This window comes from Phycodurus eques, chromosome 9, assembly GCF_024500275.1.
Source record: "Phycodurus eques isolate BA_2022a chromosome 9, UOR_Pequ_1.1, whole genome shotgun sequence".
NCBI classification, from domain to species: Eukaryota; Metazoa; Chordata; class Actinopteri; order Syngnathiformes; family Syngnathidae; genus Phycodurus; species Phycodurus eques.
Window position 1 is genome coordinate 22,016,284 of NC_084533.1, and position 13,866 is coordinate 22,030,149.

General features: G+C 39.0%; 1 protein-coding gene across 1 annotated transcript; it reads right to left on the minus strand.

Annotated features, from left to right (window-relative positions):
* Positions 1 to 1,300: 1,300 nt before the first annotated feature.
* Positions 1,301 to 13,660, minus strand: cdx4 (caudal type homeobox 4). The gene is made up of 4 exons (XM_061686207.1): positions 13,216 to 13,660; positions 3,964 to 4,109; positions 1,476 to 1,648; positions 1,301 to 1,358 (listed from the first exon to the last, which is right to left on the minus strand). The coding sequence occupies exons 1-4, from the start codon at positions 13,658 to 13,660 to the stop codon at positions 1,301 to 1,303; spliced, it is 822 nt and encodes a 273-aa protein (XP_061542191.1).
* Between the last annotated feature and the right edge of the window lie 206 nt (positions 13,661 to 13,866).

A 13,866-nucleotide genomic window follows, 5' to 3' on the forward strand; every position in this document is an offset into this window, starting at 1 on the left:
GACCCCCTTGACCCAAGCAGTCCATTTACAATGATGAATTTTTCTTGAACAGCTTTATTTTATGGGGCTTGCATGGTGCATGATGTAATTGATTTTTTTTCTTTTTTTTTTTTTAGGTGCACCCTTATTTCACAACACCTAATTTAACTGAAAATCACTCCCAATAAGTCAACGTAGCCAATTTAAAAATAAAAGAAACCACTCCATGAGGGTCTCTGCTGTATTTAAAAAAAGACTATGCATATATATTTTATTTTATATTTTGTTTATTTTTAAAATAATATACACTGCCCGTTATTAACATTTGAGCAGATCATATTTCCCCCCCCCCCCCCCCCCCCCCTGTATTCCTGACCAAAGATTTTGTAGCTTTTTGCCTTGTGTTTAATTTAGGCTACTTGAACACATAAAAAAACAAATTGTATTACTTTAAAAACGTTTACATAAAATATGTACTTTTTCAACACACATTGCCAATTATTCATATTTGACCGTAAAATACAGTTTTTTGTTTTATTTAATTGTTGGCCCACAAGTTAGATTTTGGTTTTAAATATCATTATTATACTTAAAAATTGTATATTTGAAAATAATATGGAAAACATAGTGCCAATTGTTACGCTTTGAGCAGATCATATATTTTTTTCATTTTACTGTTAACCCGTTTTTTTTTTTTGCATTGGGTTCAATTTGGTCCAGTTTTGCACATTGAAAAACATTGTATTACTTTAAATAAATTTTACCTGGGGAAAATTTTTCTTAGAAGAATTCTATCGTTAAAAAGATGATCGATCTTTTGTCTATTATATGTTTATATTTAACTAATGTTAAGAAAAATATACAGTCAGTTATTACATTTTGTAACATTGAGGCTAATTTTCCACATTTTAAACATGGTGTATTAACTTTTTAAACTTCACATTTACTGAAAAAAAGCCTTTTATTTACATTGTTAACATTGCCATAGAAACACCATTCTATACTATTATCAGCCACATATATTTTTTTTTTTTTTTTTTTTTTTTACACTTGGAAAATTAATATGATGATTCCCTGAGTCGTCATTTTATTCACAAACACATCACATCCCAAAAAAACATTTATATCTTATTAAAATTCACAAACAATTTCAAGCTTTGGTAGTTAGGAACCCCTAAACCATTTACCCTCTTCCCTCCTCCTCTTCCTCCTGTGTTATTGGAACTATTGTATTAAAAAAAAAAAAAAAAAAGAAATGTGTGAAGAGTCCTGCTGCAGCGTGTCGGAGTGCTCCGTTTGGTTCCGAGTGTTTGGTGCCACGTCACTGGCTCACAGTCACTTGCTGTATATTTCTGATGGACGGCAATGTGCTCATAGCCTGTGTTGGAGGGGGCTGAGGATGTGGATGGGGATGAGGGTGGGGATGTGGATGTGGATGAGGGTGTGGGTGTGGGTGTGGGTGGGGGCCAGGGCCAGGGCCAGGGCCAGGGCCAGGGCCAGGGTAGAGGGCACCGTGGATGTCCGTGGGACTGAGCGAGCCGGGCACCGGCAGGGGGCTGACGGAACCCGGGTCGCTGTGCACGGAGCCCCCGCTGCCGTCCGACTGGCCCAGCTTCTTCTTGATCAGTTTACGCTCCTTGGCGCGGCGGTTCTGGAACCAAATCTTTACCTGTGGACAAGACACACACAAGCACATGTTTTGTTTTATTTTGTCTTGTTTTATTATTTATTTTGATTTAATTGTTTAGCTTTTGAATTTTATTTTATTGTATTTTTAAATCATATTTTACTTTGTTTGTTTATTTTTAGTCAATTCCATTCTATCTTATTAAATTTTTTATCTTATATTTATTTTATTCCTTCATTTGATTTTTTCATTGATATGATTTGTATTTGTTTTCAATTGTTTTTTTTCATAATGATGTTTTATTTTTTTCTCATTTTACTCAAGTTATAACTATATTATTAATGCATGTATTTATATTATACTGTATATATATTTTTTTATTTCTTATGTATGGATGCACTAAAGGAATGGGAAATGAGTTATTTCATTAAATAAGAAGCCACTACTTATATATTACAACATTAAAATGATTGAATAAAGTTGTTCACTTGACACAACACACACTTGTTACTATCATATATTTTATTGTCCATCCATCCATTTTCTTCCGCTTCTCCGAGGTCGGGTCGCGGGGGCAGTAGCTTCAGCAGGGAAGCCCAGACTTCCCTCTACACAGCCACTTCCTCCAGCTCTTCCGGGGGGCTCCCGAGGGGTTCTCAGGCAAGCCGAGAGACGTAGTCTCTCCAGCGTATCCTGGGTCATCCCCGGGGTCTCCTCCCGGTAGGACGTGCCTGGAACACCTCACCAGGGAGGCGTCCATGAGGCATCCTAAACAGATGCCCGAGCCACCTCATCTGGCTCCTCTCAATGCGGAGGAGCAGCACCTCTACTCTGAGCCCCTCCCGGATGACCGAGCTTCTCACCCTATCTCTAAGGGAGAGCGGAGGAAACGCATTTCTGCTGCTCGTATCCGGGATCTCGTTCTTTCAGTCATGACCCACAGCTCGTGACCATCGGTGAGGGTAGGAACAGAGATCGATCGGTAAATTGAGAGCTTCGCCTTTCTGCTTAGCTCCTTCTTCACCACAACGGAACGATACAAAGTCCGCATCACTGCAGGCGCTGCACCGATCCGCCTTGCGTTCCATTCTTCCCTCACGCGTGAACAAGACCCCAAGATATTTGAACTCCTCCACTTGGGGAAGGATCTCATCCCCGACCTGGAGAGGGGACTCCACCCTTTTCCGACTAAGGACCATGGTCTCAAATTTAGAGGTGCCGATTCTCATCCCAGCCGCTTCACAATCGGCTGCGAACCGTTCCAGTGAGAGTCGGAGTTCACGGCTTGATGAAGCCAACAGAACCACATCTCCAAAAAGCAGGGATGCAATACTAAGGCCACCAAACCGGATCCCCTCTACGTCTCGGCTGCGCCTAGAAATTCTGTCCATAAAAGTTATGAACAGAATCGGTGAGCCTTGGCGGAGTCCAACCCTCACTGGAAACGAGTCCGACTTACTGCCGGGCAATGCGTACCAAACTCTGACACCGGTCGTACAGAGACCGAACAGCCCGTATCAGGGTTCGGTACCCCATACTCCCGAAGCACCTCCCACAGGACTCCCTGAGGGACACGTCGAACGCCTTCTCCAAGTCAACAAAACGCACACACACACACATATATATATATCAAATGAATAAATAAATGTCTTGTTGATTTCTATGTCCAAATGTAAATGTTCAAAAACATGACCATTAATATTTAACAAAAGTAATTACATTGTATATTTCATAATTTGCCTCACATGAAAATGCAGGAATTTTTTTGTGCATTTTCTTTTTTTTTTTTAAACGTTTGGTACTGTGTTAATTGAAATACTGACCATAATAACTCTTTGTTCCCACTTTTTTTTCTCTTTTAATGTGTTTGACATTGCAATAACACTAACTCCAAGTGACTAGGTAACCAAGGTTTGACTTATTTTGATTCATTATCCTTTTTATTATTATTGTATTTAAATTATGGGTTATGGGTTTCAATTATGTCAGGTATATCTGACATTTAATTAATTTTGATATTGTAATAATTCAATCAGTGACTATGCTGACTGAATGATTGCCTCTGTGCATTTTTTTTCTTTTCGTGTGGTTGATATAAGTATTGCCACAAAAGTAACTAAAAGTACCTAAACAAAAAATAAAAAGGTTGAACTACTTATCCAAACCCTAACAATGCTAATTAATTAACACATTCTTTTAATTTTTAACATTTTTTTTTGCTTTGTTTTCTTCAAATTGCTTGCATTTTGATGTGACTATTTACCTGTGCTAATTAAAAAAACAATGACTAAATTGAAAAGTAAAAAAGTGTGATTTGTGCTCTTTATTTTAATCGTTTGTGTGGTGCGGACATGCACCTGTCTCTCGGACAGGCCCAGGTTGATGGCCAGCTCGGCTTTCCTCCTGATGGTGATGTATCTATTAAAGTGGAACTCCTTCTCCAGTTCTAGCCGCTGGTGGTCTGTGTAGACCACCCGGTACTTTTCCTTCGTCCTTGTCTTCCCTTCACGTCACACATGGAGAACAAAAACATGCATTACCGGTTATCATAGAACTGTGTGGGAAATGATCCAATTTCACTTCAATGGTCCAAATTTATTTAAGCCTTACAAGTAATATATAATTCTTCACTGATCTGTGCCGGCGATCAGTGACGAGCACTATGCCAAGCCGTTGGAGCATTTATTCCATATCCTTGATATCTAGCTTCAGGTCCACGTACTAGTACACTTTGTCCTCACTAGTAAGACAGCTCTGCACACTAGTAAAACTGGATAATAAGATGAATACCAAGGATATCGAAGAGACGCTCAAACGGCTTTCCATACTGGCAAACAATTAAATGCTCGTCCACAAGCGCCACATATCATCTTTACTTCAGTGTATATAATTTTTGTGACATTTTGTTTGGTGGTGTTCCGTGACATCCCCCCCCCCCCCCCCCCCCCCCAAGTCAAACATACGCTTCAGGTCAATCAATGTTGGGAAAGAGCACGAGTAGACTGCCAGGCCTCGTTGGACTGGAAAGAGGTCGCTTTTGGCATGCCTTGACCAGCCCTATCTGCTGTGAGCATCAAATACGCATCTGTGCTCTTTGGTCTTCACATACGCAAATTTCTGCTTTGAAGTGGACCTGCAAGTCACTCACAAGGCTTTTTAAACTCTTGCAACACACACATACACGCACACACACAAAACAAGCCAGGAAATACGTAAAACCAGTCCCCAACATTTGTGCGTAAAACAACTCTGTTTTGCAAGTCTGCACATACGCAGTCAGAAGATGGACTAGGCCATTGCATGAGAAGGGAGGAGGGAGCAGGCGAAACAATCATGATAGATGAGGCATTTTTATGTGTTTTTTAGCACGTGAATTAAGACTAAACCAATAGTAATTCCTTTCAATCGAAAAATAACAAACGCTATGACTCAGTTTTTATGAGATGATCGGGGGCTGCTGGAAATCTCGGGGCCCGAGGCAATTGCTTAGGGTAGTCCACCTTCGTGAGGCAGAATACTCTCAGCAAAACGAAATAGTGTATGTAAATCAAAAATATAAAATACATTAGCACGACTTTGGAAAATAGAATGCAGCGTTTGAAACATTTTATACGCAACGTAAAGAGAGACAGAAACCGGCACTTGGCAATCGGGCTCGGCAACGCGTCATCAACATGTTGGGTGCAAGGAGTCTCTTGTTTACAAGTGAATCCAAGACATGCTCTGTGGCGGTGTTCCCTCTGCCTTGTCATTTGTTTTTTTTTGAAACATGGTGCGTCGGATGGCTTGGTTGTCAGCTGTAAGATGAAAAAACATATAACCTTCAATAATATCACAACAACAACGAGTGTGTATTCCTTATATTTCCATTACGGGATGTAAAAAAAAAAACTACAATATCTGCATTCTGTTCTTTTCTCTCCTTTCATCATGCCACACACAACCAAGTGCTCATTGCAAGCTGGGCCGTTGTATGTGATTGCTGATTATTTTAATTGATTGTTGATTATTTTCAAAGTAATAATTTTAGCTGGGTTAATATATATCAAAATCAAACACACATTCTAGTTGTTTTACCTCCACGTACCTTCGCCTGAATGACGTGTTGACAATGACAATGCAAAGCGGCTCCCAAGCCCTACACAAGCCTCTTCAACCAGTTAGTGAGGGATTGCGCAATCTGAGATGAGGCTGGCTGCTTACTGCCGCTCTTCAGGTTTATGCGTGTATTTGAAAAGGAAATATACGAAGTTCAGCAATTTTCGTGACGGAATCATTATTGGATTTTAAAAAGAAAATCAATATAAATCACATATCAGAGAACTAAGATGGATTTTTTTTTAAATTTAATCATTATTTGTTTATTTTTCTAGTCTTTTTGATACAGGTGAGGCTGTGCCTGCCTTGTCCCTGGTATGAAATGCGAGCAACATAATAGATTGTGGCCACAAAATACTCCATTGTGACCGCAAATTGGGTACAATGTGCACATAGAGTAGCATCTGCTCCATTTGCACACTGATTGAGGAGTATCTGTAACATTTGCACAACCGACATTGTCCCAGATGATCGCACTACTCGTCACTTTAAACCGCATACACTCCTTGAAGTCTCAGCGCCCTTTGCACAATGGTCATTGCACCGGACTATTGCAATATTAGTCGTTCGAACTGCTCTAAGTGCTAGAGGACTCTGCATCTTTTTGCACAATTGTTTTTTGTCAATGTCTTTATGTCCCCAAAGTGTTCTGTAAATTGACTGTTTGTTGTACTAGAGCGGCTCCAACTACCGGAGACAAATTCCTTGTGTGTTTTGGACATACTTGGCAAATAAAGATGATTCTGATTCTGATTCTGATTCTGATAAAATACAAACTAGTAGCCACAAAATACTAAATTGTGGCCACGAAGTAGATGTAACGTGTACATCCATCCATCCATCCATCCATTTTCTACCGCTTATCCGGGTCGGGTCGCGGGGGCAGTAGCTTTAGCAGGGACGCCCAGACTTCCCTCTCCCCAGCCACTTCATCCAGCTCTTCCGGGGGGATCCCGAGGCGTTCCCAGTCCAGCCGAAGGACGTAGTCTCTCCACCGTGTCCTGGGTCGTCCCCGGGGTCTCCTCCCGGCGGGACGTGCCCGGAACACCTCACCGGGGAGGCGTCCGGGAGGCATCCGAATCAGATGCCCCAGCCACATCATCTGGCTCCTCTCGATGCGGAGGAGCAGCGGCTCTACTCTGAGATCCTCCCGGATGACCGAGCTCCTCACCCTATCTCTAAGGGAGAGCCCGGACACCCTGCGGAGGAAACTCGTGTAACGTGTACACGAAATACAAAATATGAATATTCGTATCATTCCCTGATAGTTGGGTAACCAAATGGAGCGCACCTTCTCAAGAAATGTGAAGGTATAAGATGCATAAGATGTTTCTCGGGAAGGTGCGCTCGATTTACTTACCCAGACATCCAAGCTGATCATGGGAATGTTAAAAATACAAGTTGTATTCTGGGAGCACGCTATACATATTGTGTGGCCACAAATTATGACAGCGTGCCCCCTAAAAAATGTACTGACTATTTGAATGCCTCGTACACATACAGTATGTGTTGTGTTTGAAGCTTTTATGAAATTGTCTAATTCTTTTATTTTATTTAAATCAGTCTCAGTGTCAATAAACGTAAGTTTCAATGTGAAACTGAACTATTATACATACACATTACGTATAGCGACCGTAAAAATGGTGTCCCGTAAAATACCGGCAGCTTGGTTGCCAGCTTGTTATCGTTATTTTACAGCTTCCCTAACTATCGGCTACTTTACAGCGTGTTACTCTAATTATTGATTTCACTGAATTGCAGTATAACGCCAGCATTTTTTACTGTTATTTTACAGTTCACTCTTGTTTCGTACTTGGCAGTATTTTACCGTTTTCTCCAATTTCATCCATTCGTTTTCTGTACCGCTTATCCTCGCTCGGGTCGTAGGTGTGCTGGATGGAGCCTATCCCAGCTGACTTTGAGTGAGAGGCGAGGTAAACCCTGCACTGGTTGCCAGCCAATCGCAGGTTTTTGGAAAGTGTGAGAAAACCAGAGTACCTGGAGAAAACACGCGCGGCCTCGGATAGAATATGCAAACTCCGCACAGGAGGATCACAGCCCGGATTTGAACCCACGACCTCAGCACTGTGAGGCAGATCAGTGAATTCGTTACTGTTAAAAATATACATAGTCTGAAAAGCGCTATATGAAATCTGACAGTACATATGCAGGGAAGTCACAGTATTTTTCCCATCGATAAAGTCATTTCACCCTAATCCACCCTAATGCAAACCAATGCTGTCATTTTAAATAAGAGTATTTTACTGGCTGACACTCAGTTATGTTCAGTATTATTTAAACGGCTCACAATTGTAATAAACTTATACTGAAAGCGTTCATGAAAATGCCGCCATGTAATAAAGTCACCGTACTAAAAGAGACTTAACAGGGCAGTTTGTCCAAATTAAAGGGGGGCTAAAAAGAAACAAAAAACGGATGATCGCACTTTAATTTTCAATGCACTGCCCCTTAAACAGATATATTACTTCTTTCAGTAAACAATACATCAATTGTCTGGAAAGATTCTGTTGACTGTTTCCTACACAATAAAACAGAATATATATGAGCATGTGTCTGTGGCCAGGTCATGTTGATTTTCCAATCCATCGCAAAATGCAATACCATTTATGGTATATGACCGTATTTCGTGAAAAAAAATGATAAGAAACACACGACTGTATCCCAGAATGCATCATTGTTTTAGCGTAGAATATTGTTTTCATGGAAAACAGTATGTTAGTGCCCGAATTTTTTTTAAACAGCACTTTGTTGCCGCGTACGCTTGCAAGTATACAGCGGAACCTCTTTTTAACGGACCTTGATTTAACACACTTCAGATTTAACGGACAGAAAACAGTGTCCAGTTGGAACTCAAAATCACCAATGAGGTAAATTTCAAACATTTGAAAGCTTTGTTTTTATATTTATTTACAACTATTTTTTTTTTACATTACTGGCTGTTGAAAAAGTACAAAACAAAAAGTTTGCACTGCACTATTGTTTTTAGACCACAAAAAAAGTGCTTCAATTTAACAGACAATCTGATTTAACGGATGAACCCCCCCCCCCCCCCCCTCCTCTCCCATTAGTCCGTTAAATCGAGGTTCCGCTGTATGTACTTTGTTCTTTCTTATTAATATGAGGGCTTATGTGTCAAATTTGCATCTGCTAAACAAACCAGCCCATTACCCCTAGTAAATAGCAAGAAGGCAAGTCAATACCTATCCAAATCAATTAATAACTGATCTTTACTGTTTAGTACAATTGAACACCCCTGGATGATATTTTAGCATTCAAAATATTATTTGTGTTAAAACAACAACAACAACAACAACAACAACCAAAATCATACATACAGTGATAGGTGAGTTTCCCAACCATATAGTCACTTATGTTTCGTTTTAAAATATACCCTCACTGAACATAATATGCCGTCAGTACAAATGGTTTTAATTCGATTTCATTATCCTCCTGGGATGAATAGGGTGTACGTGCGCGCCTCCCTCCCGTTCCAACTATAATGTCACGCAAGTTCGTAAAGTCGTGTAATAACGACGTGTTGCGCACGCTGCTGCAGATGTGCGAAAAGAGAGAGGAAGCGAGGCTGCATATCAAAGCGAGGCGAGGTGTGGAAAAAGCAACTTGGAGAGACCGCGCGAGATGACGGCTCGCTCACGCACGCGCACGCAAGCGAATCATCACGATTTCCCAGGCAGGCATGGGTGGGATTAACATGACAAGAGGGGGCCTGCATGGCGCCTTCTCCTCACACCTGTGACAAGGCAAAAGACGAGTCCCACGCATGCACCTTCCCGTCATGGGAATCCCATGGCTGGTGCCGGTGGGCATCGTCCTGCTTATGAGACTCAATATGACGTCACTAACTTGTCTTTCGAGAGCAGGGCTGCACGGGGAAATTTGGGAGGTTCACGTTCGACTTTTAAAACGGGGCCGTGTGCGAAATGTGCTTGTAAAAAAAAAAAAAAAAAAAAAAAAGGTCATTTTATTAATGAAACCAAAATCAATTATCATATTGTGCTTTATTTTTTTTACTAATATTTTAATCGTCAGACCATGGTCATTCATTCATTTGTAGACCAGAAAAAAAAAGAGTATAAAATGGGCATGTAAAATACATCATTTTTATAATGAATAAAAACATTGATAATATTTAATAATTAATTATCTTTCATTTGATTTGAATGACTCAAGCTTATAGTTCATAAATGTACACATTAGATGTTATTCTATTAATATTCTTATTTTATTATTTACAGTAAATAGTGAACAAATTCTGTTAAGTATGAGGACAAAATATTTCTAATTTCTAAAATGGTATTTTTTATAAATAATTAAATTATAATTCATTCAAACCTACAATTTCATAAAATCAATACGGAGATGTTAAATGTTTGTCAAATACTTTATTCTATGAACATTTTATTTGATTATTTACAATAAATTGATCAACCAAGGATTTAATGTGATACATGAATACAAAATGAATGGAAAATATGTACAATTGTTTTATATTTAACAATAGAAAATAGTTCTTATTTTTAAATCATTACAATTTATAAAGTGTTGTATTATGGCTCATTGAAACCAATTACTAAAATATAAATACAGAAATATTAAATGTATATGTCAAGTACTAATACATTTGTATTTTATTACACATTATATTATTTACAATAATTCAATGACCCATTTTTAATGAGATGAATAAATTAAAAAATGAATAAATACATGTCAAGTATGTAAAATAGTTTATTTTAACTGCACAAATTATTTCTCTTTTTTTACATTTTATTATTCATGTTATGACTTTCACCTTATCCCACCAGTGATCAATTTATTAACCAATACTCCAATCAAATAAATACATAAACGTTTAATGTACTATATGTCAAATTATTTGCTGTACTAATTTTATTTTTCCTTATTTAGATCAACCATTTAGTACAAAATGCCAAGAGTCATTCAAATGCTTGGAAATGTGGGCAAAAGAATAAATAACAATTAAAAAAAAATCTAAATCAACCATTAACAATAATTGGAGTACAATAATAATAATAAAAAATATTATGATTGTGTTTAATATTATGATATATTATCACAACATCTCTACATACGTGTCCAACAAAACAAGGGGTACTTTTATGGGACAGATGGTTTGTTTTTAATATTAATAAATCTAATTATTTTCATGAAAAAGAATATTTTCTCTAAAATCTTTTCTTAATTCATAATTTGGATATTTTAACTAATTGTCTAACAGGAAAAGAAATCAGTGTTCCACTGCATCAAAAATAATGAGCTTTGCAAGGTCCAGTTCCATCAATTGTAAACTACCGCAAACTATTTTATTAATCATTAAACAGCCACAAAATTTCTTGGCAAATAGCTTTTTGATCCTGCTTGTTCAAAAATTTTAATAGATTTATATCTGCACAATATGTCCAATGTATGATTTATTTTAGCGGGTTTCCGTTCCTGGGAGGAACCAAATTTCAATTTGGCCCTTGAGCTGAAAGAGATTCAGACTGAGGGAACCAAAAATGGTCCCCAAATAACTTTTAGGAACCAAAGACGGTTCCTTGTTCGTTTCGGGATGTGGAAATGGAGTCTTTAATAAGGCAAATATATTTAGAAGACCCAAATATGCGTGGCTCCTTTGCACCTTTAAAGGTACAAACATAATGTAAAGGTGAAAATATAATGTACTTTATTGGGAAGAAAAATCAATGTTAGCAACCAAATATGGTGCCTTGCCATGTTTAGTGTTGACTACACTATTTAAATAATCATAATAATAATAATAATACCTTTTAGGAACCAGACAGGCTTCTTAGTCAATTTAAGGGTGGAAAGATATTCTCTTTGACTCGACAAAATCACTGCCTGGAACCAAATACAGTACGGTTCATTGTCCTTTCAAGTAAGTCAAAATATGTTTTTGTAAGGGAAATATTATTCACTGTCCTTTTGAAGGCATACAAATGCACTCTTTATTAGTGGAAAAAAAAACAACAACGTTTCCGAACCAAATATGGTTCTGTGCCCTTTAAAGAGAATGATAGTGCACTCTTTATTTGGGAAAAGTAACTTTTAGCAACCAAATATGGTACCTTCTTGTAAAATATGCTCTTTCATAAGGGCAACATAACTTTTAGCGATCAAATAGGGTTAACTGGCCAAATAAAGTGGAAGAAATATACTCTGATAAGGGGGGAAAAATATTGTTTGGAACCAAAAATGGTATCTTGGCCTTTAAGGTGCAAAAGCACACTCTTTAATAATGGAAACGTAACCACATATGGCCCCCTTTGTCTCTTTGATATAAAATACACTCATTGATTGGCAAAAATATTTTTTTGCAAGAAACTATTTACTCTTTTAAGGAATACAAAAAATACCCTTTAATGAGGGAAAAATAAAAATCCCTGTGAGAAACAAAAGTTTTAGGAACCAAATATGGTACCTTGCAGCATCACGTGTGCAAAAACCACTGTATTGGGGATAAATAACAAAAAAAAATATCCATTTGAGGGCATTCAAATACATTCTTTAATAAGAGGACAATGCTCTTTCGGAACCAAATATGATTTATTGCTCCATAAAGAATCCGTATTCAAAAGGTTAACTAAACTCTTTAATAAGGGGTACATGACTTTAAGGAATCAAACATGGCCCTTTGCCCTTTTATGGATGTAGAAATAAACTCTTTTGAAGGGGGAAAATAACTTTTGGGAACCAAATATTTCTCTTTTCCCCATTAAGGGTGCAAAATTCGGTTCTGCGAGGAACCACATATGGTAATGTACCATACTAATAATGTAGAATTCACTATTCAGTGACTTTTAGGAGCCAAATATGGTTATTTGACCCATTGAGAAGGTAAAATACACTTTTAATAAGGGAAAAACAACTTTTAGGAACCAAATATGGTTCCTTACCCCTTTTAAGGGTATAAAAATACATCCCAACATAGGGGGAAAAAAAAAAAAACTTTTATAAACTAAATATGCTTCAATTCCCGATTAAGAAGGTAAAATACTCTGTGAAAAAAGAGGGAAATAATTCTAAGGAACCAAATGTGTTATCATGCCCTTGTAATAATATTAGATATACACGTTAAGAAAGTGAAAAATAGCTTAGCAAGCGTGCAATGGTACACACTTTAATAATAATAATACATAAAATGTCATGCGTGTACGAGTGTAATTACTGTACAGTTTTAATAGAGAGGGGAAAAAAGACTTTTAGGAACCAAATAAGGTTCCAGTGCCCTGTATTAATAATGTAAATTACACTCTTTAACAAAGGGGAAATAACTTGTATAAACCACGTTGCCCTATTAAGAGTGCAAAAATGATGACAGAAAAAGTTTCCCCCCCCCCACGTCACGCTGCCAAATTTGGTCTCATGCATGCACTTTTTCAGGAAATGAGCTCTTTTCTTCTTTCTTTTCTTCTTTTTTTTTTTTTTTGCGTGCGTATCTGTCTCACCTGTGGAGGAGGACTGCGCCGTTTTGCTCATCCACTGGTACGAGTTTCGCCTCTCCCGGTCCGGCGACACGTCCGGCGGCGGCGGCTGCTGCTGCAGGAGGGCCGCCGAGGCCGGCGGGGGCGGGTGCATGTGGGTGTACTCTGCGGCCGAGCAGTAGGCCACCTGCGCCGGCGACGAGTTGTTGACGGGCGTGGACTGCAGCGCGTTCGGGGGCCCCAGGCCGTAGGCGCCCCATTCCTCCCGGGGACCTCCGTACGCCGACGGCCCCCAGCTGCCCGCCGACTGGCCGTGCGAGTCCACGTTGGGGACGTGATGGTATCCGCTAAAGTCGGGGTACTGTGGCGAGGACACAAAGTTCTGCGGGGGCAGGTTGATGCTGGATCGCCGCACGGGGCCTTGGTGATACATGCCGCTCTCTTTATCCAGTATGTATCCCACATACATGGCTTTTAGGTCGCGCTTGTATGAGGTTCGACTCGCAAAAGATTCTAAGGGGACATGCTTGAAAGGAGAAGGGGGGGAAAAAAGAGAATCCTCGTGAAAGTGGTCCAAAACGGGGGTCCCCCCCTCTCTTTTTTTTTTTTTTTTTTTTGGAAAGTCCTTGCAGCGCGTTGCTCCTCTCACATGATGTGCTGCCGCCTGACAAGATG

Coding starts and splice junctions, on each gene's coding strand:
- cdx4 (XM_061686207.1), bottom strand. CDS start 13,660: ATGTATGTGGGATACATACTGGATAAAGAGAGCGGCATGTATCACCAA. Junction 4,110..13,215: donor GGCGCAGTCCTCCTCCACAG/GTGAGACAGATA, acceptor TGTGACGTGAAG/GGAAGACAAGGACGAAGGAA. Junction 1,359..1,475: donor CACGGTGCCCTCTACCCTGG/CCCTGGCCCTGG, acceptor CCCTCCAACACA/GGCTATGAGCACATTGCCGT.